Source organism: Natrix helvetica, assembly GCF_964273705.1.
Source record: "Natrix helvetica genome assembly, chromosome: Z".
NCBI classification, from domain to species: Eukaryota; Metazoa; Chordata; class Lepidosauria; order Squamata; family Natricidae; genus Natrix; species Natrix helvetica.
Genome location: NC_138554.1, coordinates 94858622 through 94881666, shown reverse-complemented (window position 1 = coordinate 94881666; position 23045 = coordinate 94858622). Strand labels below are relative to the sequence as shown.

General features: G+C 38.5%; 1 protein-coding gene across 3 annotated transcripts in view; it reads left to right on the top strand.

The window, feature by feature from the left end:
- Positions 1-23045, top strand: part of KAT2B (lysine acetyltransferase 2B) — an 89001-nt gene continuing 65956 nt past the window's right edge. For 2 of the 3 annotated variants that reach the window (XM_081971644.1, XM_081971643.1), the window contains exon 1: positions 1-1837. In XM_081971644.1, coding sequence (XP_081827770.1) covers positions 1502-1837 — 336 coding nt within the window. In that variant the 5' untranslated portion in view covers positions 1-1501. Of the gene's footprint in view, positions 1838-2011; positions 2085-23045 lie in introns of those variants that run through there. The other variant, XM_081971645.1, reaches the window with a different exon arrangement.

The following is a 23045-nucleotide window of genomic DNA, read 5'->3' as shown; positions in this document are numbered from 1 at the left end:
GTAAAGCCTTGGAGCTGGTTTGAAGACTGTTTCAAGATAAATCACCATGGACCAATTTATTGCTGCATGGATTATCATTTGGGGAGAATATATATCACTGGGAGGGAGAAGGGACAGTAGAAAATAATGAAGCAAAAAGTCAGTGAAATAGATAATCAACAAGAGTTGCTTTGGTTTAGTTGTCATCTTAATGCCATCTCCTCCAGCAAATCATTTCAATGAATGGCTAAATTTGTTAGCTAGAGAGCTGGCTTTCTCCAACATACATCTCAGCTCTCTTTCTCAAGATTTTAAACAAAGTTGGTCGGGAAGAAGGTGAACCAAAGAGGTTTTTCGTTGCCAGCTACCACTTTTCCCTTTCTGCGATTTTAACTTCTTTAACGCAAGTCAATGGCTGTTGAAGCTTCTCCCGGGTGCCTCTTCAGCATTTACCTTCAACAGGTCTCTGAGCTCGTTTTCTAACCCAACAACTTTTTCAGAAATCAATGTATGAAGGAATGATCGAACCATGAACTTCCTTTTATCCTAAAGACATTGTTCTGTGCTTTTGGAAGCAAGGGTGAGGCCGCGAGATAACTTATGTAGGCGGGAGCGCATGTTTGGCTGTCACCATTACAGTACTTGGCGGGCGCCCAAGGGTGGAAACCGGCCCGAGGCAGCTGTTATCACCCGAGGGCCTCAGTCCAGCGCTCCAGAGGCCCTTAAAGTCTGCTGCGGGCCAGGATCGCCCCTTTCTCTACCTTTTGAGGAAGTGGCACGTACCGAGGGAACTTCTCACTTTCGCCTCCGAGTGGTAGTTTTTACACAGCAAATATCCGTGCGCGCGGGCGCGCTCACGAGCTCTGTGACATGGTAGAGTGCCGGAGATTTATTGCGGCATAAGCTGGTTATCTCACGACACATCTAAAGTCCTTGTCTTCACGATTCCAGGAGACTTTCCTGACAAATTGAAGAAGCCTGGATTCTGTAACAGAGGGGCTTTCGCCAACCAGACCCACTCCATTCCACCATGCCATTCTAGTCCCGTCCTCCGTAAGACGATCTTGGGGCATGGGCGCCGCGCGCAGGGCACAGAGAAGTACGATGCCCGTCCTGGGGCGCAAAAATGGATTCTCGAAGATTACATGGCCGTGAATATGCTACTAAGGGAGAACTGTTGGAGGCGCCACTGTTTGGCACCTAAACGAGGGAGGCCCAGGCCGTGTCTGCAGCGGGATCTTTTCGCCAAGAGGGACAACCGCGCCAATCTGCAAGAACATGTCCGTCTCTCTGCCTTTACTGTTTCCTTAACAGGCGCCTCGCCTCCGCCTTCTCTTCCCTTCCCCAGCAGGACCCGCCCGCGGTGCGGCCTGTCCCCTCCCTCCTTGGGAGCAGCCGGTGGCTGCAAAGCGGAGAAAGGGGAGGGTCCAGAGCGCTCGACGGGCGCGCTGAACCGGGCACGGAGCAGGGCTGGCGTCGGTCACAACAGAGCCGAGCCTCCCGCCGCCCGCGCTGCTGCGGCATGTCTGAGGCTGGTGCGGCCGGGCTTGGAGCTACCGCTGCAGCTGCAGCGGCAGCAGGAGCAAGCCTTGGGGGCAACGGCGGCGGGGCCGGAGCACTGCAGCAGGGTTCCCCGGCCGCTGGAGGGTTGCCTGCTTGTGGTCCCGCCCGAGCTGTTATCGCTGCTGCCGCAGCTGCTACTGCTGAGAGCCCTGCAGGAGGAGGCAGTGGAGGTGGTAGTAGTAGCAGCGGCGGCGGGGGGCTCGGCTCGGCTCGTATCGCGGGGAAGAAGGCACAGCTTCGCTCTGCACCCCGCGCCAAGAAGCTAGAGAAGCTGGGAGTTTACTCTGCCTGCAAGGTACCCAGCCAGCCCTAGGTTTGGGGAGGAAAAACAGACAAGATTAAGGGATTACATCGACGTCCAGCACAGAGGTCGTCGCACTTGCTGCTTGCCCTTAGGGGGCGCCCAAAGATGTAGCTGTTGCAGTTTATAGTTGTCGTCAGAAGGGGAGGTGCGGGAGTGGTTCGCTGGGACTACAGCCGGTGCTTTTAACGAAATAAATAGGCTCTAAAACGCAGCGGTTGGCTCGGTGGTCATTTTCAGGGTACGCGTGAGCCGTTTCCCGCTGGACTTCCTATTGGTATTAGCGTGACAGTTGTTTTCCAATTGGAAAAGTATTTTTCTGCTCAATTATTCGTGTGTACCTATGTGGTTTATAAAGAGCAATTAATTCTGATTAATTATTTCTCCTTGTATACACTCATTGTTCTAATTTGCGGTACAAAATTCTGTTGCATCAATTGGAGTTCTGTGTGCAAAATACTACATCGTCTTTAAAAATATCAGATGTCAAGTATCAAATTGCTTGAAAATGAAACTGTCTTAGAAAGTGTTCTTGTAAGAAACAACTGTGAATATTTAGGGTAAAAACTTTTTAGTGTTAGTCAGATCTTCACTAAATCTTTACTTTATTTGTTTCAACTCTGGCAAGATGCAGGAGGTGCTAAAATTTAGCCCATATAACAATTGTCAGAGATGAACTCCCCTTTCCTTTGTTCAACTGCTCAGTGGAGACACCTTTGGTTACCTCTCTGTAATCTCTGCACAGCAGTATTTTTCAGTTTACCTTTCTCTGGCTTTGTTTTGCTTTTTGCCTCTGCAAAGCTTAGCTCAGTTTTTTCACTTGAATCTTTTGTCATCATTCAATGTGGCTCATTTCGGTTCTGCTGCTCTTGAATAAGTTTCTCCAACCTGGTGTCCTTCAGATGAGTTGTGATAATTACAATCACAGCGGCCCTGAGAATAAAGGAAATTGCATTCCTACAAACCTGGATGGCATCAAGCTAGGGAGTAGGTTACCTGCTCCACTCTTCGTATGTTTAGTACTCTACGGATTTCTATCAAAGTGTTTTTCCTCTTTGTATCTATCAGTTTATAATCTCATCGTCAATCTGATTTTTTAAGGTCCATCTTTTAATATGCATATTCCTAGTGATATTTTTGAAGAAGTGTTTTTAATAAGGAGAACACAGATGTGTGCATTAAGAGGGAAAGTTTGTAGAGTTCTACTCTTGTTCTTTGCAGTAGTAAGAAAATAAACTATTTTGACAGCAGTCATAAAAAGATACACTGCTGAAACTAAGTAGAACATCAGTGCAAAGTAACACAGAGAGTCAAGAAAACTCAACCCCAACAGGCTATGCCAGTTTTTGTTTTCATTGTGTTATTTGCTTGGTAAAATGCTGTTTCAAATGCTTCTCATATAAACATAAAATTAGGCACAAATCCAAAGTCTGCTTTAAACAGTCACTGTATATTTTTAAAGAGATAAACAATTCTGCTTCCTGATTTTGCTTTATTTTTATTTTTTGCAGTAGTGGAGGTTTGCAAGAAAGTCATCCAGCATTCCCTATTGAGTAGTGTAGTGCCAGTGAATGTGAGAGAGGAGGAGAGTAAAAGAGATACTTGGATTGGAGACAAGCAGTTATAGCTCCTCCTGTTCACCCACTTCCTTCTGCCAAATCTTGGCAACAGAGCCTTTGTTTTGACAGGATGGCAGCAGAAGGAGGTGGGGATTGTGGCTTGTTCCTTCTGCAGCCTATGGCTGACAAGAACTCTGACACACGCACACAAAAGTGGATTACCAATTGTGTGAGGTTAGAAAGAGCTCAGCAGCCTGGAAACACATTGAAAGGATTTTTTTCTCTCTCTGTTTATATCAATGTTATTATTGCAAAAGGAAGCTAGGTCAAATAAAGCCATGCAGAGCTTTATTTATCCTATTACAGTTTTTGAAGAAATGTTGCTCATTGTGTGGATTCTTTCCTTTTCTCATTTTAATCTCAGTACCATGTACTATGCAGGTCTGAGTGGTGGTGACAAGCGTAATACCTTCTAGACAGTTCAGTTCAATAGGAATTTGAATTTTTATCTTCTAAGACCCTAGTTTTCCTCTCTTCCTTGCCTTTGAACAGATTTTAGGTAATGCTTTTATATATTTTTATTTCATTAATGTATAAAATAGTATTAAAAGATGAACAACGCCTTAAAGGTGGTAAGTGTAACGATTTAAAAAATGATTTAGAAACTATGTTATAAATACAGCAACTTCCAGGACTTTGACCATGTTGCTAAAATATTCTTATTTTTTGTAATTAAAAAAAGAACAAACCCTGACACACTGTAAATATTGACACATATGTACTAGTGCAAATCAGGGAAGATTTTTCTTTCCTGTGCTGTGTTATAATTCATTTAACTAATTCTATCACTGGAAAATCCACAATCATTAATACCTTTATAGATTCCAAAAAGTAGGAATATAGCCTGAAAAACATAAAATGTCTTTGATGTAGAATGTTTGTCCCCCCCACCCAAGAGTCTTGTTATCAACAATCTTCATATTAGCCTAAAATGCAATAAAAATAGGAAAAATCTGTCCATGTTCATTAATGTTTCAACTTCTGAGTTACATCTCCAATAGCCAAATTATTGTAACCATTTTTTTAACGTAACAGGCGTCTTAACAATGAATCTGTCAAAGCAAATTCATGCATTAATCTCTTCAAAATCAAAGGAAATGAATTTCACATTGCTTAATCCAACCCACCAGTGGTTTACAAAGGCCGGACATCCAAACTCATTTTTTCAAGGTCACATAACGAGCTGATATCAATTTCAGCACTTTCCTTCAACTATTTAATGAAACCAGAGATAATTCCTCTAAAATCTTTCATTACAATGGAACAATAGAAGTAGCAAACATATCTGAGCAAGTAAACTGAACTAAACTAGACTAGCATGATTGAATATACTGGGAAGAAATACAAGGAATACTTAAGATATACTTAATACAGGTAATCCTTGATTTACATTTCATTTAGTGACTGTTTGAATTTACAACAGCTTATGATCATTTTTCACACTTATCGATTGTTGCAGCATCTCCATGGTCATGTGATCAAAACTTGGCCACTTGACAACTGACTCACATGTGACAGTTGCAGTGTCCTTTTTTTGCAAATAAAGTCAATGGCTATCCAGATTCACCATGTTACTAAATGAATAATTGCAGCAATTCACCTAACAAGTCTGAAAGAAAAGTCATAAAATGGGACAATATTCATTTAACCAATGTTTCACTTAGTAACAGAAATTTTGGGCTCAATTGTGGTTGTAAGTCGAGGACTACCTGTAACAATATATGAATGAAACATACATTTGTAAAAACAGTATTATTTTGGAAATGAGATTTGCAACAGTCCTTGATAAATACAGACTATGCAATGCATATCTAAGTGCCTGTGTTTTAAGCAAAGCATAACACAAACTGAAGTAATTAGCAACATTAATTAATGCCAACAAACAAAATCTAATTTCTGATGACTTATCATCACAAGAAATTTCCTTAAAATTTGCTGCCTGATGACTATACTTAGTAAAGAAATAAGTAAAGAAACGCTAAATGGAGAAATATTATTTATTTTTAATTTTGAAACTAATAATATAATTGTTCTGGTTGGTTAGTAAAAGTGACACTGAGATATTAGAAGTTAGTAAAATCGGCAGAATTATACAATTTGAAAATATATATATTGCATGCATAATTAATTGGTAGTGTACAATACTTTATTGGGGCATAAATAACAATTTAAAATTTAATTCTAAGGATGCTTGAGGAAAAAGGAGGTGGTGTATATATAGGGGTGAATTAGAAAGCAGTACAGGTAGTCCTTGATTTACAACCACAATTGAGCCCAAAATTTCTGTGTTAATTGAGACATTTGTTCAGTGAGTTTTATTCCATTTTATGACCTTTTTGCCACAGTTGTTAAGTGAATCACTGCAGTTGTTATTATTGAATATTGCTCACATGATCATGGAGAGTTTGTAAAGGTTGTAAGTGTGAAAAATTATCATAAGTCACTTTCTATAGTGACCTAACTTTGAACAGTCACTAAATGAACGGTTGTAAGTCGAGAACTACCTATATATCTACTTATAGTAGCTGCATTTGCTTAGACTTAATTATTGGTTATTTATTTTAGGACACAGAAGTATCAAAGTAGACATTCTGTTTTAATTCCAATTACATACGCTAATGGAAACGAGCTGTTTATTTTAATTTTTGTTGACCAGCTACTTTTACTTTCTGAGAGATGTATGTATTCTTCCTTTTCATTTTTCTAGATAGACAAATAGGTTTTCCATATTACATTTAAATAAATTGTATTCTCATAATCAAATTCAATTTTCTTTATTAAAATTCAATAGAGTTTTGTGTAAGATATTATATAGTTGGATACTTGGGAGAAATAAATGTTACTTTGCTTTCACTGAAAAATATATTTTTAATTATAGGGCATTCCTTTGCTTCCATTGCAAAGGTACTAGTCATACCTTTTTCCTTTAGAAAACTTTATTAAATGCACATATTACTGTTTGATCTCAGAATTCTTTAGAGCAAAGGCAAATGAGTTATGATTTATGGAGTGTAGAAACTTTTGACACCATACAGATTTCTTTCTAGATTAGCTTTATGCAGAACTTGCTGTTCTGGAGAACATAAACAGATTCCATTTTCCTTTCAGACTGGTCTGATATGGTCAGCCACAGTAGTGGGAAACTTCAAAATAATTCCTCCCCCAACTCTGTAGTTGGTCCATTGTGGAAAGTGCTAACTTATACTCAATTCAATGAGGCTTAATGAGCTCCACTTGTTTCTGCCATTTTTAAACTCTCACCGACTGTGGTATGTATGTACTGATGTAGAAAGTAAAAAAAAAAAAAAACAGTGAGAGGAAATTCCTAGAACAGTCCCATTACTGTGGGGCCCCTGTATGATTTCATCCTTATGCCTGAAGCATGAAAAAGTTATATTACTACCCTTGTGTCCTTTTTTGGATGATATGGTCAGGTGTGCAAGAACAAAAAAGCAGTGTGACATTTGTCTTTAGAAAGTGTTCACTGGGAGAAAATTACAATTCTAAAATTACAATATAAATATATATATGTATATAAAGTACTTCGAATACTTTTAACCAGCGTCCCTCTCTATTGTAGTAATAGGATTCATTTCACTTTGTAATATAATGCAAGGAATAAAAGAGGTTGACAATATAATAATTATTAATAAAATAAATTCAAACAGTTGCACACTTACTACTCAAATATAGTCATAATCACAAGAACCTGAATGAATACAGAAATATTTATAACGTTTTTAAGCAATAAATTATTCAAGCAATGATTTTAAAAAATCAGTTACTGCCTATAACAGGGTCCCCAAACTTGGCAACTTTAAAGCTTCTGGACTTCAACTCCCAGAACTTTCCAGCCAGCTCTGCTGGCTCGAGAATTCTGGGAGTTGAAGTCCACAAGTCTTAAAGTTGCCAAGTTTGAAGACCTCTGGTCTATAAGGAAATGAAGGAACAAAGCTGTCATGTTTTTGTGTATTTCATTACAAAACAAAAGACCCCATTCTTAAAATTAAGATATAACATGTCCTAAAAACTGAAAACATTTTTCATGTGTACTTCCTAGGATTTTTTTCATACATTATAGGGCAACAAACTCTCCAGGATCATGGTTCACACAGATATATTAGTAATTCCTTACATCCTGAATCCTCAACATGGAATTGTGGGCCCTGCTGGGTCTGGCAGTATTTCCCTGGAGAACTTCCAGATTTTATGCCTCATTCAATTTCATTTTATTCTTAAAAAATAAATTTAATTTTAAATAAGGTAACTGGTGGTTGTAAACAAGAGCTTGAGAGTTTTATTACTCACATTTAAATTAACCTATATTCTTTGTTATAGCTACATTCAGATCGGTTTAAATTAGTGAAACAGTAATTAAAAATAAAGAAGCTCTTTTATACCGACTCCACAAGCTCATTGGTTCTCTTAGATTAATACAAATCTACACCAATCTTTTGCAATTTTGTTTTCCAAATATTCTGGACTACCATTCTTATCATCTCTGGAGATTTCCCATATGATTGATCATTGCAGTTGCCCTTAAAAGCATTTTAAGTATATCAACTTGATAAATGCATATCTTTGTGGATTTTGCAAAGTGTACGGTAGACAACTTTAATAGAGATTGAATAGGGAACTTTTGCATTGATGTAGCTGCAACTGATATCAGCTATCATATAAACTATGTATTTAGCCAAATTTTCCCAAGATTAGACGCAACTCAAATTCTGGTTTTCAAAGCAATTACATGTAGAGAACTGATTTATCCCAACACTTAATTAAAATTGGCTCAAATTATATGTTTATTTTCCAATAAAAAACCCTATACTTTATGAATTAGTACTTAACAGAGAACTTTTTTTATGAAACAGTGGAAAAGAAATAGAAAGGTTTGTATAAAATAATCTTATTATGATTTTGTGTTATTTTCTACGTATGAATAGGAAGATTCCTGATTTTTTAAATTATAACTCCTCAGTTTATTTATTTGTCTTATTTAAGAACTGCTTATCTCCTTCATGGAATGGCATGGTGGCTCGGCAGTTAAGATGCTGGACTTTTCAGTTGGAAAGCTGGTAGCCCAGGTTCAAGACACAAGGGCTATGTGATGGGGTGAGCTCCTGTCCTCACCCCAGCTCCTCCCAATCTAGACAATGTATGCCAATCTAGTGTTTCAAAATCACTCTGTTGAATTAAATGCCCTTTGATGTTGTCTCACTAACTTATTTTAAAGCATGCTAGATCTTGAGCAATGTAGCAGCAGTTTTGCCCTTAATTTGAGCATTATATCAAGCAATATAGTCCTATTTCAGTGTTTTCAAAATTTGATTCAGTTTGCTGGACCAAGGCCAATATGTTATACCATGCATTCTAATTTTTAACCTTTTATTGCACAATATTGATTTAAAGAATGAGCAGTAAATAAAATGTGGCAACCGTATGGATTAATCATGACAGTTTTTGAGGAAAGTAATTTAAATATGATTTACAATTGATGGTCTGGAATAAAAGAAAATAACAGCAGAACATGTTAGTCATGAAACAAATCCTTAGTAATTTATTTTTCAGCATGAGTTAGCATAAGACTCCCCATAAACATTTCAGCTTAGGAAATGCAATAATACAAAATTTATGTAATGAGATTGGAAGTTACCGAATAGTAGAATTTATTCTAGTTTATAATATAGAGAATGCTCCTATATTTGCCAGATCTCCTGGTGAGTGAAATGTGAATCAGGAATGAGTAGCTAGAAGGAACATTTTAGGGGGGGGGGGGGGGACTCAAATTCAAATTCTCTGCTGTGAATCCTGTCATAATACTTACTACAAGCATTCAGAAACAAATTGTTAGGCATATACATTGTGTGTGTATGTATGTGCGTAAGATAGGCAGAGGGGTTGGATGGGTAGGTGAATGGGTGAGTAGATAGATAAGTACGTAAGTAGGTAGTCAGTTTGATAGTCCCAAATTCAAAGAAGACATATGATTGTGCAGTTCACCTGTGGACATGGAAGTGACTGTGCAGTCCCAGGCTAGAGGTGCAGAATCTATCGCTATGAGGGCACTGGAAGTCTATTGTAATAACTACGGGTGTTCCGATGGTGCCACTTAACAGTTTTCTATCAGTTTTTCATGGTACCTGTTTTCAAAGCCAGTGGAGGCATTTTAGCACAGGGCCTATCAATAGATCTGTTTGAAGACCTAACTAGGAATTCCCTTGGCTGGATGTCACAGTGGTATAGGATTTCTTTATAGCGCTTGTGTAGATGTCCTCAATATATCTTCCCAGTTTCCAATATAACATACCATACCATTGGAAAGGCATACAGTGGTCATCCATTCTGATGCTGTGTTCCAAGCAGTAAATCTGGCTTGTGATTATTCAGGGACTCACTGCCGGGGGACTTTATGTAATCCAAGGTCTCCAAATGGTCTTGCCAAAGAATTCCAGGAATGTAGCAGAAAACATGCATGCGAAATTTCTCCAGTTGTTTGATGTGTTACTGATACATAGTCCAAGATTTACATTCATATAGGAGTAGAGGTATAGCCACAGGTCTGTACACGTTTAGCTATATGGAAATATGGATGTGGTGTTAATTGAACTGCCTATATCCAGCTGCTTCAGAGCCTGTCTGGCTGTGCTGATCTTTGAGTCAGTTTCTTTGTCCAAAGATCCAAGATGATACTTCCCAGGTATTGAAACTTTTTACCTTTTGTCAGCTGGGTGTCACAGCAGTGATTTTTGGTTTTACAGATATTTGGCACCGGCTGGCAAAGTACTTCAGTCTTGTTCTGATAGTAAATCTGTTCAGGCTGATAGTAAATCTGAAAAGCATAGCAGTGTCTGAGAATTTGTTTAGCATCCACTGTAATTACTGTTATTGTGTGCCAGGAGCACATAGTCATAATCAAAGAAGGGTTCCGTGAATGACTATATGGAGTCACTTTGTCCATTCATTCTAGCGGTGTAAGTCACAGAGAAAACTTTAGTTGGAATCTGTTGAATACTCTCCAGTCTCCAGTCTATGTACAGTATATGACAATGTGTAACTGAAGAAGAGATTGAACAGGACGGGTTAAGACACAACTTTGCTTCACCTCATTGGAAATGGCAAATGCAGCTGATATATCACTGTAATTAACCTTCCCTGACATTCCATCATGGAATAGGTGAATCAACTTCACTAATTTCCTCAGTCATCCAGAAGATTTCAGGATGGTCCAGAGAGCCTTCTTGTTTACAGTGTCAAGTGCCTTTGTCAGGTCAATGAAGGTAAAGAGATCTATTCTGCTCAATGGCAAATCTCAGGTCTGCTGTACTCCATTTAGAAAGCCTCATTGCACCTTCTGGGAGGTTCCTTTTCAAAACAATGACAAGGCTTTTCAGAAAAATCTGAGCAAAACTCTTGCAGTGAGATACTCCTGTAGTTCACACAGTCTAATTTGCTTCCCTTATTTTCCATACTGCCACAATGACAGCACCACAGAAGTTGTCAAACATTTCCCCGCGATCCTGTTGTCTTCTAAGATTTCTTGAAATGACCGTAAGGTATTTGAGACTAGTGCTTTGTAGATTTAGGCAGAAATACCATCCTGCCCTGTTGCTTTTTTAAAAGTTAATCTGCAAGATTGCTTTCTGCCTCAAAGCAGATATAGGATAAGACTGACAACTGAGAAACCTGCTGGAAGATGGCCTATGAGAAAGTTAAAGAAATGTATAGTAGTGTTTCAATCCTTCCTTGTCTTTGATCAGATCTGACCTATCAGATGAGAGTATGGGGAATGTCCTAGTGTAGAAAGACCATAAAATGCCTTCATGTGCTAAAGAACACTGGTCGCATACATATCTGCAAAGCATTCCACATGATCACCCTTTCTGTGCTACCAGTTGTCCTTTATATTTTGCAGTTCCTCTTGTACTTCGTTCTTTGAGATATATAATACAAAAACCTTGTTCTAGGCATGGGAAGATCTTGGTATGTCCAGCTTCTCAGTCTTAAGTATAATCGCAGTCTGTGATGACATTTATGAACTGCATCCAATTTTCATAACAATTTCCTACAAGCGATAAATTGTCATAAAGTTTTTTATTAAGTACATTTTGAAAATGTTGGATTTGGCTTGGGTTTTTCAGTCTGACAATGTTGAACGATGTTCTGAAGTCCTTGGTTACTTGCGGGGTAAAGAACCTGCTCACAGTTGAAGACCAACCAGATTAGTCTGTGATCTGTCCAGCACTCAACACTTTGCATGGCCCAGGTAATGGTAACTTCTTTATGGTTGCAGTGACATACTCTGATATAGTAAATAAGTGCCAGTGACTCAGGATGCACCCAGATTGTTTTATACTTTTTTGTAAATTTGAACATAGTATTAGTGATGCACAGGTTATCCTCAGTGCATTTGCTCAGAAGGAGCAAGTAATTATTGTTTGATTTTCCCATTCCATGTCTTCCAAGAATTCAATAGCAGTTGACACTCTCTGCTCCCACCCTGACTTTGATGTCATCCAGAGTGACAAATTAGTTGTGGTGGATTTGAATAATCTGCTCGAGATGCCCATATAAATCTCTTTGTCTGTCTGGACTTGAGGGAGTTGCCGTATAAGCACTATAACAGGGATGTAGTAGGACTTGCTGAGAGAAAGGAGGAACTTCATAGTACATTCATTTATTCCAGTGAGTTGTGATTGCTTTCTCTGATGGCCCAGATGAGGAGGAAGAACTGATTCTGGGGATCTAGAAGTAGAATGTGGAGGAGCATCAGGAAGATGCTAAAGTTTCCAAGCAGAGAATGAATAGGCTAGAGGAAGAGGAGATGCCAGGAACCGGGGGGAGGGGGGGAGCATCAGGGGAATAAGCGGACAAGTGCCTGGGGCTGAAGAAGAAAGGGAAGAGATGTAGCTGCAACTGGAGGATTCAGAAACCCAGTCAGAAGCACAGAATGGAAAGGGAATGCAGCCTCCTCCACTGTCTCCCAGGGCGTTCAGGGCCAAATCAAGGCAAGTGCAATGGAGGTCAGCAAGGCTATTTGTGAGGAGGCAATGAGTTACACTGGTGTGTGTAGATTTAGCCTGATGGGTGAAGTAGCGTGATGCTAGAAACAACCATTAGGTTTCCTGTTGTGTATGTGTTCTGGCTTTGTGAATGCCTGCCTTTGTTTTTTGACCCTGAGCTTGGACTCAGGATTCATGAATGGATTCTGTAGCTTGCATTGGATACTGTGCCTTTGGATTTGTGCCTGAATTCAGATTTTGTATTTGGTTGACTTCATGCTGGACTTGTGAACTTTGTTTTATAATGCTTGGGGGGGGGGGGGGCTATTTGCAGGCAAACCTATTAAAAAAAGGACTTGGGGAAATGATATTACGGGCTTAGAGTTTTTTTTAAAATCTCTTAAATTCTTTGTGTGTGCATGTGTGGTCTGGAACAGGACATAAGTAGAAATGTTCTTCAGCAGAGCAGTTTTAATTGCAAAACTTACTCTGTGAATCCTGTTTAGAGTCTGTGGTTTCCCTTTCTAAAAGAATATATATCCAATAGCTGCTTCCTAAAATGAACCTGGTCTCAGTGAGTGTGGTAATATCAGTGCTGTAACAGCAAAGGTCAGCTTCTATAAATGTGGTTCATCTTTCAGGCTTTGACAATTTGTCTCTATCCAGAAATGTGTGGAAACTCCAGGCTCTGAAGATGAATTTTCTTTTATTTATTTTCCTTGATTATTGACTGCTGTAGAGCTGATCTGCCACAAGTAGTTAGATAGCGAGAAGTTGTGGAGCCAGTCAATGTCTAGCGTACCTTTTGTAATCAACTTCTCATGTGAAGTTGGATAGTGCTATCCTAAAAAGGGCTGCCCAGTCATTTTGGATGCTTCCAGATGTGTTCTTGCCCTGGGTATTGAGCCAAACAACTGTTGTCCAAAAGTTGTATTTACAAATTTGCAGATTTGTAAATACAACTTCCTTCTCCTTCTGTTGCCACTCCCAATCACTGCGGGGCTCAATGAATTCAGTTTGGAACTGAGGTGAATTGCACCTGTGTTATAGATAAAGATGACTTACACAACTGAAACCTGCGCAAGAGTTTTAGGTGGAGCAGCTGTTGCACAGGCACATTCTCTCTCTCTCTCTCTCTCTCTCTCTCTCTCTCTCTCTCTCTCTCTCTCTCTCTCTCTCTTTTTTTTTTTTTTAGCAGAACAGACGTTACTCCACCACTGGACAACTGTTATGAGTGGAGACTTTTTCTCCATTGAATCTGCCAGAGCTCAACTTTACACACTGTGATAAACAAACAACATGCCGCGATAGACAAATCCACTAACTCAAGGATTGGGGACTGATCAGTTACCTTGACCCAGTTTGGCCCGTCTGCTAAGATGGTTTACCAAGGTGTGGCCATTGCATATGTTACAGCTATTTGGAGCCACAGGTGAAAGCTGAGCAGCAAGTGGGGACTAAAGGTGAATGAGTCACCCTTAAAAGGACACAGCAGATCCCTCCACTAGAGGTACTACCCTGGGACAACCCCCAACGTTATCTATACAAGCAGTCCCCAAAGTTTCTGGCTTGGCAGCCCGGCAGGGGGTGGGGGAGAGGGGATGGTTCTGCACAAATGGCAGGTGCAAGTGTGAGAGTGCACAACTCCATTTATGGAAACAGTGGATGTATGGGCTCTCTACTCACACAAATGGAGCTGCATACACAAGTGTGAGCACCTGTTGCACGCACAAGTGGAGGTGTGCGTGCATGCTTGCCTGCTGCTTGCGTAGTCCAGTTCCCAAGTAATAGGCACTAGAAATATATAGAATATAAAAAGAACTAAAACTAAAATATGACATGATTTTCAGAATGATTCCCAGTCATTCTAACATGCTCCTGTGTTAGTCCAAATGTAACTTTAGAATAGAATAACAAAGTTGGAGGGGACCTTAGAGGTTTTCTAGTCCAACTCCCTGCTTAGGCAGGAAACCCTACTTCAGACCAATGGTTATCTAATCTCTTCTTAAAAACATCCAGTGTTGGAGCATTTACAACTTCTGGAAGTAGGTTTAATTGTTCTGTCAGGAAATTTTTTCCCTAGTTCTAGGTTGCTTCTCTCCTTGATTAGTTTCCACTCATTGCTTCTTGTACTACCCTCAGGTGCTTTGGAGAATAGTTTGATTCTCTCTTTTTTGCGGCAACCCCTGAGATAGCAGAACTGTGCTATGATGTCACCCCTAATAGTCCTTCTTTTCATAAGACTAGACATATCCAGTTCCAGCAACAATTTTTTATATGTTTTATCCTCAAGTACCCTAATCATCTTTGTTGCTTTTCTAGAATCTCAACACCTTTTTACATTGTGGCGACCAAAACAATGCCGTATTCCAAGTGTGGCCTTACCAAAGCATTATAAAGTGGTATTAACACTTCATGTGATCTTGATTCTATCCCTCTTTTAATACAGCCTAGAACTGTGTTGGCTTTTTTGTCAACTGCAGGACACTGCTGGCTCATATTTAAGTGATGGTCCACTAGGACTCCAAGATCCCTCTCACAATCACCACCATTGAGGAAGGTACCACCTATACTGTACCTGTGCATTTTGTTTTTCTTGCCTAAATGTAGAACATTACTTTTTTTCACCATTAAATTTCCTTTTGTTAGATTGCTCCCAATGTTAATGTCTGTCAAGATCCCTATGTATCTTAAGCCTACCTTCTGGAGTGCTGGCTATTCCTGCTAGTTTGGTGTCGTCTGCAAATTTGATGAATTCCCCATCTATCCCCTCATTCAAATCATTGATGAATATGTTGAAGAGTACTGGGCCTAAAACAGAGCCCTGGGGTACCCCACTCCAAACCTTCCTTTATGTAGATGTAGTTCCATTGAGGACTACACGTTGAGTGTGGTTGGTCCGCCATTACAAATTCATCTGGTGGTGATGCTGTCTAACCCACATTTTTCTACTTTATCTAGTAGTAGGCTATGGTCTAATTTGTCAAATGCCTTACTGACATCCAAGTAAATTATATTGATAGCATTCCTCTGATCCACTATTTTTGTCACTTTGTCAAAGAATGCAATAAGATTAGTCTGGCATGATCTGTTTTTGACAAACCTATGGTGGTTTTTAGTTAGTACTTTGTTTGCTTCTAGGTGTTCGCTGATTCGTTGCTTGATTATCTTTTCTAGAATCTTCCCTGGTAGGCTGATAGGTCTATAGTTTCCTGGATCTGTTTTTTCCCCCTTTTTTCAATATGGGAACTACATCAGCTCTTTTCCAGTTAGAGGGCCTCCGAGGGGGGGCGTGGGAGGCTCTTTCACATGTAAAAATGGGGGGGTCATGCCTGTTGTGCGCGCATGCGCACTGTGGGATCGCGCATTGCATTATGGTTGCGGCACACCCGCACACGACCCCCCTGCGCTCCCCCCACTTGTGGCACGCAAGCCAAAAAACGTTTGCCATCACTGCTATAGTATATAGCAGCGATGGCGAACCTTTTTTGGCTCGCGTGCCATAAGTGGGGGGAGCGCAGGGGAGTCGTGTGCGGGTGTGCCGCACCCTTAATGCAATGTGCGACCCCCCAGTGCGCATGCACACACTACAGGCGCGACCCCCCATTTTTTGCATGCTTTTTTCGCCCTCCCCAGGCTCCAGAGGCTTTATAGGAGCCTGGGGAGGGTGAAACAGCCTCCCCCGCTTCCCCCGGAAGCCCTCCGGAGGCTTCAGCGACCTTCAAGACGCTTCCCTGAAGCCTCCGGAGCAGTCAAAACGAACCTCTGAGCAAACCGGAAGTCCGTTCCCGAACTTCCGGTTTGCCCGTAGGGCTGGTTTTTTGTGCTCCGGAGGCTCCAGGGAAGCTCATGAAGCCTCCGGGGGTGGGGGAGGGGGAGGCTCTTTTCGCCCTCCCCAGGCTCCTATAAAGCCTCTGGAGCCTGGGGAGGATGAAAAATGGCTTTAAAAAAGGGTGAACTCAGGTGGCCAGCACGCACATGCGCGCTGGCCATCTGGCAAGGCAACGCTTCGCGTGCCCTGACAAATGGCTCCGTGTGCCACCTGTGGCACGCGTGCCATAGGTTCGCCAGCACTGGTATATAGTATACACCTATGGCAATGTCATTTCCTCCCACTTTTACATTGACCCAAATGCATTCCAGGCAGTTTCCATCATTGTTTGCTCTATTTCTGTAGATATGTAGTTATTTCTTATATATAGTGCAACTCCGCCTCCTCTTTTATTTCGTTTATTTCTTTTAAATAATTTAAATCCCTCTAGCTGTATGTTCCATTTGTGGATCCCCCCCCCTCAAGTTTCCGTAATGGTAACAATATCATATCTCCCCTCATTTTTTTGAATTTCTAATTCATCCTGTTTATTCTTTATACTTTGTGCATTGGTACATAGACATTTGAGTCCATTTTGACTGACACTGTGTTACTTTCTACATAACCTGTGTTGTCCCCTACTGCCTTACCACCTATTTGATTAGTGCACATGGTATGGCATTCACTATAAAATGCTTGTTTTTGCTTGACAGTAAGGTTGATTGTCTTACCCACCTTAACATCTATGCTACATGCATTGATAATCCTATTAAGTTTAGATTGCTGGGGACAGAAATGTTATGTATTAATTAATTCTCTGTCCGCACTGTTCAGTTTAAATGTTTATCTAGAAAATCTGTGAATTTAATGCCAAGTAACTCAGTTCCTTTCTTTGATGGATGCAAACCATCTTTGTGTACAGTTTTTCATTGGACCAGGTGCAGATATCATGACTAATATAATCAAAGCCTTCCATTTTACAACATTCCTTTAGCCACACATTAAACTCTGCTATACGCTGGCTTTTCCTTTTTGTTCTTTATATACTGATAAAACCTCTGAAAAGGTAAGCCTAAAGCCTATACTACTAAGTTTGTACCCAAGCTCTGGAAATCATCATGCACAGAAAGTACATCTTTTTGGGACAGATTATTTCTATTTGTATTATTGTATAATAGCATCAACATCAGTTTTTTGACATTAAGTCTATGTGAATACCCAGTTCCATAATTATTTAATTATTTTAAAGCAATTAATTCCATGATTGATTAATCCATGATAGGAAAAAACCAAAACTGTAATTTTTAAAAAATGTTAAAACGTAACACAATTGAAAATTATTAAATATATCATAGTAGTAATATAGGGATAGCTAATAATATGAGTTTGTGTCTTTACTCTTTTTTAATCTATAATTGACCATCAAATGCAACTATTATAGTGTTTTTAAATTACTGTTGCTGGGTTGTTTTGTTTACCAATTTTACAAGATTTTTCAATGTTAAAAATTTCTTATTCAAAATAAAACTAACAAATGTTTAAAAAAAATTGTGTGTTCCATTAAAAATATACAAAATTTAGAATATTTATTTAGTACACTTGATTTAGTAAGAATTTGATTTTTGCTTTATTATTCTGCATAATGTCTACATCTTACACCACAATAGTAAGCCAAGGATGTGGCATCTGAAAACCTTTGGCAGAGACATCCTTTCAAAAATTTGCACTGGAAATTTGTAACATGATGAAAGAGGACATTTATTAAATATTTATATTCCATATTTAATTTTATTTTAATCACAGTAAAATGAACACAATTAGATTATTTTTATTTTACTTTTCATCATGACACTGCCTAACCTTCCAAAGAACTCATTGTCCCAGCATGCCCTTTAAGACTGTATGTAACAGGAACGGGTAACCTGACATTTCAGAGGGTAGTATATAAACTTTATAATTCCTTTTTCATGAACCATGTAACTCTCTTTAACCACTTTGCTCAAAATTGGTGCTTTTGTTGATCATCACTCTGAGAAGGAGTGCCTGCTATAGTACAGGTATTCATCGACTTACAACAGTTCATTTAGTGAGCACTCAAAGTTACAAGGGCATTGAAAAAACTGACTTATGACTAGTTTTCACACTTATGACCATTGTAGTTTCCCCACAGTCAGGTGATCAAAATTCAGATGCTTGGCAACTGACTCATATTTATGACAATTGGAGTGTCCCGTCATCACCTTTTGTGACCTTCTGACGAGCAAAGTGAATGGGAAAACCAGATTCACTTAACAACCATGTTACTAATTTAACAAAAACAGTGATTCACTTAACAACTATGGCAACAAAGGTCGTAAAAGGAGGCAATGTGATTCTGAAAATGACTGTTAGATTGAAGACAAAGAAAAGAACTTTATTGTGATAACTTACATGATGGAACATATTTAATAATATAAATATATTAAATAATATATCAGGGATAGACTTTAGATAGGTAAGTTCAACTGCTAGCTGAATGGTTTGGATAGGAAAGATTTCTGAATCCAGATTGTTTAATGATAGCAATAACAAAATTCCTCCCCTTATATTCATAAGGATTAGGAAAAATGGATTTCTAGTGAAATGTACAAAAATAGAGAACTATGTACCCATATAGAAGGAGAAAAATCTAGAACAAGCTTCCAGAGGCTAGATGTTATCTTATTAAGGACATTTGATGCTTCTGAATTACTTTTTTGCAGTTGTGCTAACTAGAAGTTTCCAATAAACCACTGCTTGATTTTTTTTTCTGTCCACGATGTAGTTCTGTAGTTGGCTGCTGCAAGCTAATTAACCTGGAGTAAAGAATAATAGCTTTCATAAAACTGGAAATCAACTGGATTTAAGCTAAACCCTCTACTGTAGTGAAATTTGCCATCTGTATTCTGCTTGACGAACAATGCATTACTCTTATGTATAACTGCAGCCCAAAGATACTGTGATTAGTTTCCCTGTTATTTATTTCTTATTTTATATAAAACTTAAAACTTCTATACAGATGATACAACACAATGCTGTCTGCTGTGAGACATTAAATATTTTCCTTTTGAATACCTTCCTAGTGCTTTCACAACATAAATGGTAGAACAGTGCCATTTTATTAAACCCAGGAAGGGGGGGGACACACACACAAAGAAAAGAGTGTTCCATGGGATGTCATTTAAGTTTCTGAAAAGTAAAGTGCTCAGTGTTGAATAGAAAACAGTGGTTGTTGGAGTGTGTAATTGAAGGGATACTTTTCAGGGAGATTATTGTGTTTGAAGGTTACTTATTGCCTTTGAACAAAGTTTGTCTTAATTAATGAGAGATGATGTGAACCTTGCCCCAACCCCTTCTAAAATAAATGTATTGATTCCAGTTGGTTTCAAATACCATTCAAATAACTTGCCTTAATCTTTAAATGACCTGGATCTGCACTAGCCTTCAAGTTTATAAGCTCCCCTTTGTCCTGAAGTTGGGGGAAAAAGGGCCTGGATATGAGTCCTTACTATGTCTTAATTATTGTTTAAAAAGAATCTAGAAATAAAGTTGGGAACATAAAAATACAGTCACTTTTTAACATTCTCTATGCATGTAGGGTTGGTATTCGGGTTTTTTGGCAGGTGAGTATTCAGAATGGCAATATTGCTACATCTGTTTGTTTTCATCTCTTACGCTAATTATTGTGCAATACTACTTTTTTGTGTAGGTATTTCAGTTTGAAATTTATGGATAATTATGCTACAAAGGTTTTTTTTTTCATGTCTGGATAAAATTGTGCTCTGTGCCCCATAAAGGCTTCTAATTTGCTTGTAGCAGCAATTTATTGCTCATAGACCTTGAAAATCCTGTTCTCTGTGTTTTTTTAACATTAATGCTTGAGAAGGGCAGAGTGTTTTTTACCGGCATACTATTCACCTAGAAGGCAGTTAAGAATTGTATTTGGCAAATTTATCAGGATTCAAATACAAGTAAGGAGGAAAAAAAACCCCACATTATTGCATTAATACAATTTCCAGATGCATTTGTTCTGGAAAATTGCCATCACATGTGGTCTTTAATAGCAACTATTAAAATGGAGAAAGAAAATAAAAATTGGAGGTCAGGAACAGTAGCTGATTTCTTAAAATGACAACTATTTGTCTTACCTCAATCACAAAATTTTATAAGGTTCAGACATTTTTTAAATCAACTTTTGATCTTTTGCTTCACTTTTTCTACTTTTCTATCTGTTCTACGTCCCCCTCACCCCGAATCCTTTTATAAATTGGGGGGGAGGATTGGCTGTGCATTGCTATTTGATGATAGGATCAGGAGACTTCCATCTGGGAGAAACCAGGAAAAATGTATATTTAATAGTACGTTGAAAAATATACTGCTTCGCTATATATAAAAGTTTTAAAGGAAAACATCAAATTCTACATGTAATTTACATATTTTATTAGTAAAATGTACTGAATTATCCTTTATATACTATAGAAATAATCATGATGGAGTTTAAGTTAAAATTCAAGGACTAATTTTTTATTTAAAAATTCACAGTATTTCAGTGCCTGTATCATTTTTTAAAAAAATTAGTGACTCTTAATATTCATGTTAGATTGGTGTTCCCAAACTAGGTCGGTCAGTCTGTCTGTCTATCTGTCTGTCAGTCTCTATCTCTATAAATATATATAAATAAAGGCTTCAACTGTATAAAGGGTTATATACAGTGATGGGATTCAAATAGTTTAACAACCGGTTCTCTGCCCTAATTATTTCTTCCAACAGCCAGTTCACCAAACTGATTTTCTCAAACTGGTTGAATCTCACCACTGGTAATACTTGGAAAAACTGCTCTAGATAAGTGCTTAAGTGAACTAGCACTCCTACCCAGTTATTTTAGCTTTTTGGTTAAAACCTTGAAAAACAAAATTATTCTGTTCATAATTATTTCATCATCATTCAGCTAATTTGATGTCTACCTCTGAAAAGATGGTTTCTACAGTATTGCATATTTTATTTATATGCATATATAGGGTAGGGTAGGGTAGAGTAGAGTAGGGTAGAGTAGATAGAGTAGAAAAAAGAGGCTGGAAGGTATTCCAGGTATGGTCTTACTAGGATTTTGTAAAGCGGCACTAATACTTCACGTGATCTTGATTCTATGCCTCTGTTTATACAACCCAGGATTATATTAGTTTTTTTGGCTGTTGCACATTGCTGGCTCATATTCAAATAATCATCCACTAGGACTCTAAGCTCCCTCTCACAATTATTGTTTTTTAGCCAGGTCTCGTCTAATCTGTACTTACACCTTTGATTTTTCCTGCCTAAATGTAAAGCTTTGCTTTTCTCCACATTAAAATTCATTTTGTTGGGTAGAGCCCATTGTTCAAGTTTGTCAAGATCTTTTTGGATCCTGAATTTGTCTTCTAGGGTGTTGACTATTGTCAGTTTAATATCATCTGCAAATTTGTTGAGTTCCTCTTCTATTCCCTCATCTAACATATTGAAGAGTACTGGGCCTAAAGCAGAGCCTTGTGGTATCCCACTGCGTACTTCTCTCCATGTGGTCAGTCAGCTACAAATCCATCTGGTGGTGATGTTGACTATTCCACTTTTTTCTGCCTTACTAAAATCTGAATATATTATGCATTTTGCTGGTATACTGATTTAAATACTAATTTATCAAAGAATGAAATCAGCTTTAGGTTGGCATGATCTGTTTTTAGCATAGTACTTCTCCCGTGCTCCAGGATTTTTGTAATATTTGGTACAGTGGTTCCGAGATAACTTTTGCCAGCTCTTTCAAAACTCTAGGATGCAATCTGTCAGCTTCCAGTGATTTATATTCATCAAGGTCAGATAGGTGTTCTTTTATCATTTTCTTGCTTTTTTTTAAAAAAATATTACAAACATGTAAAATACACACACACAAAACTTAGACATACACCACATTTACACAATACAATACGAACAGCAGCTTCCTGTTCTTTCTAATAGCAATTGCCAATCAATATCACTCACCTTATATTGTTTCCCCTTCTATTATATTTCATTTGCATTTCACCATTCTTACCCTCTTACTCCTCTGTCTGCTATATTGGCTTTGTTGTCTTCCTTCATTGATCCTTGTTTCTTTCCTCCATCCACCTATACCATTTATCCCATATCTGGTAGTATTCTGTTTCTTCTTTTCCCTGGATTTCTTTTGTTAATTTGTCCATTTCAGCACAGTCCATAACCTTTCTTATTATTTCATCTTCACTTGGAATTAATTTGTTTTTCCATTTCTGGGCAAAGGCAATCCTTGCCGCTGTAATTATATGTAATATTAAATACTGAATTTCTTTTTTATATTTCACAGTCATTATTCCTAATAAAAAAACTTCAGGTTTCCATTCTATTTTATCACCTGTTATTACTTCTAGCCACTTTTTGATCCTTTTCCAAAACAATTTAGCCTCCTCACAAGTCCACCATAAGTGGTAGTTTGTTCCATGTATTGATTCACATTTCCAGCATTTTGGGGAGGTATTTGTTGAGATTTTAGCTAATCTTATTGGTGCCAAAGCATTTTGTACTGATTTTCCTTGTATGCAACTGATAGTGTCATTTTTAAGTTTGTTCCTCAACATTTTTCCAATTTATCCAATTCAATATTATAGCCAAAGTTCTGTGCCCATTTTATCATTTATTCTTTCACGATTTCCTCTTCCATTTTATGCTTCAGGAGAAATTTATATATTCTCCCTATTATCTTTCTATCTGAG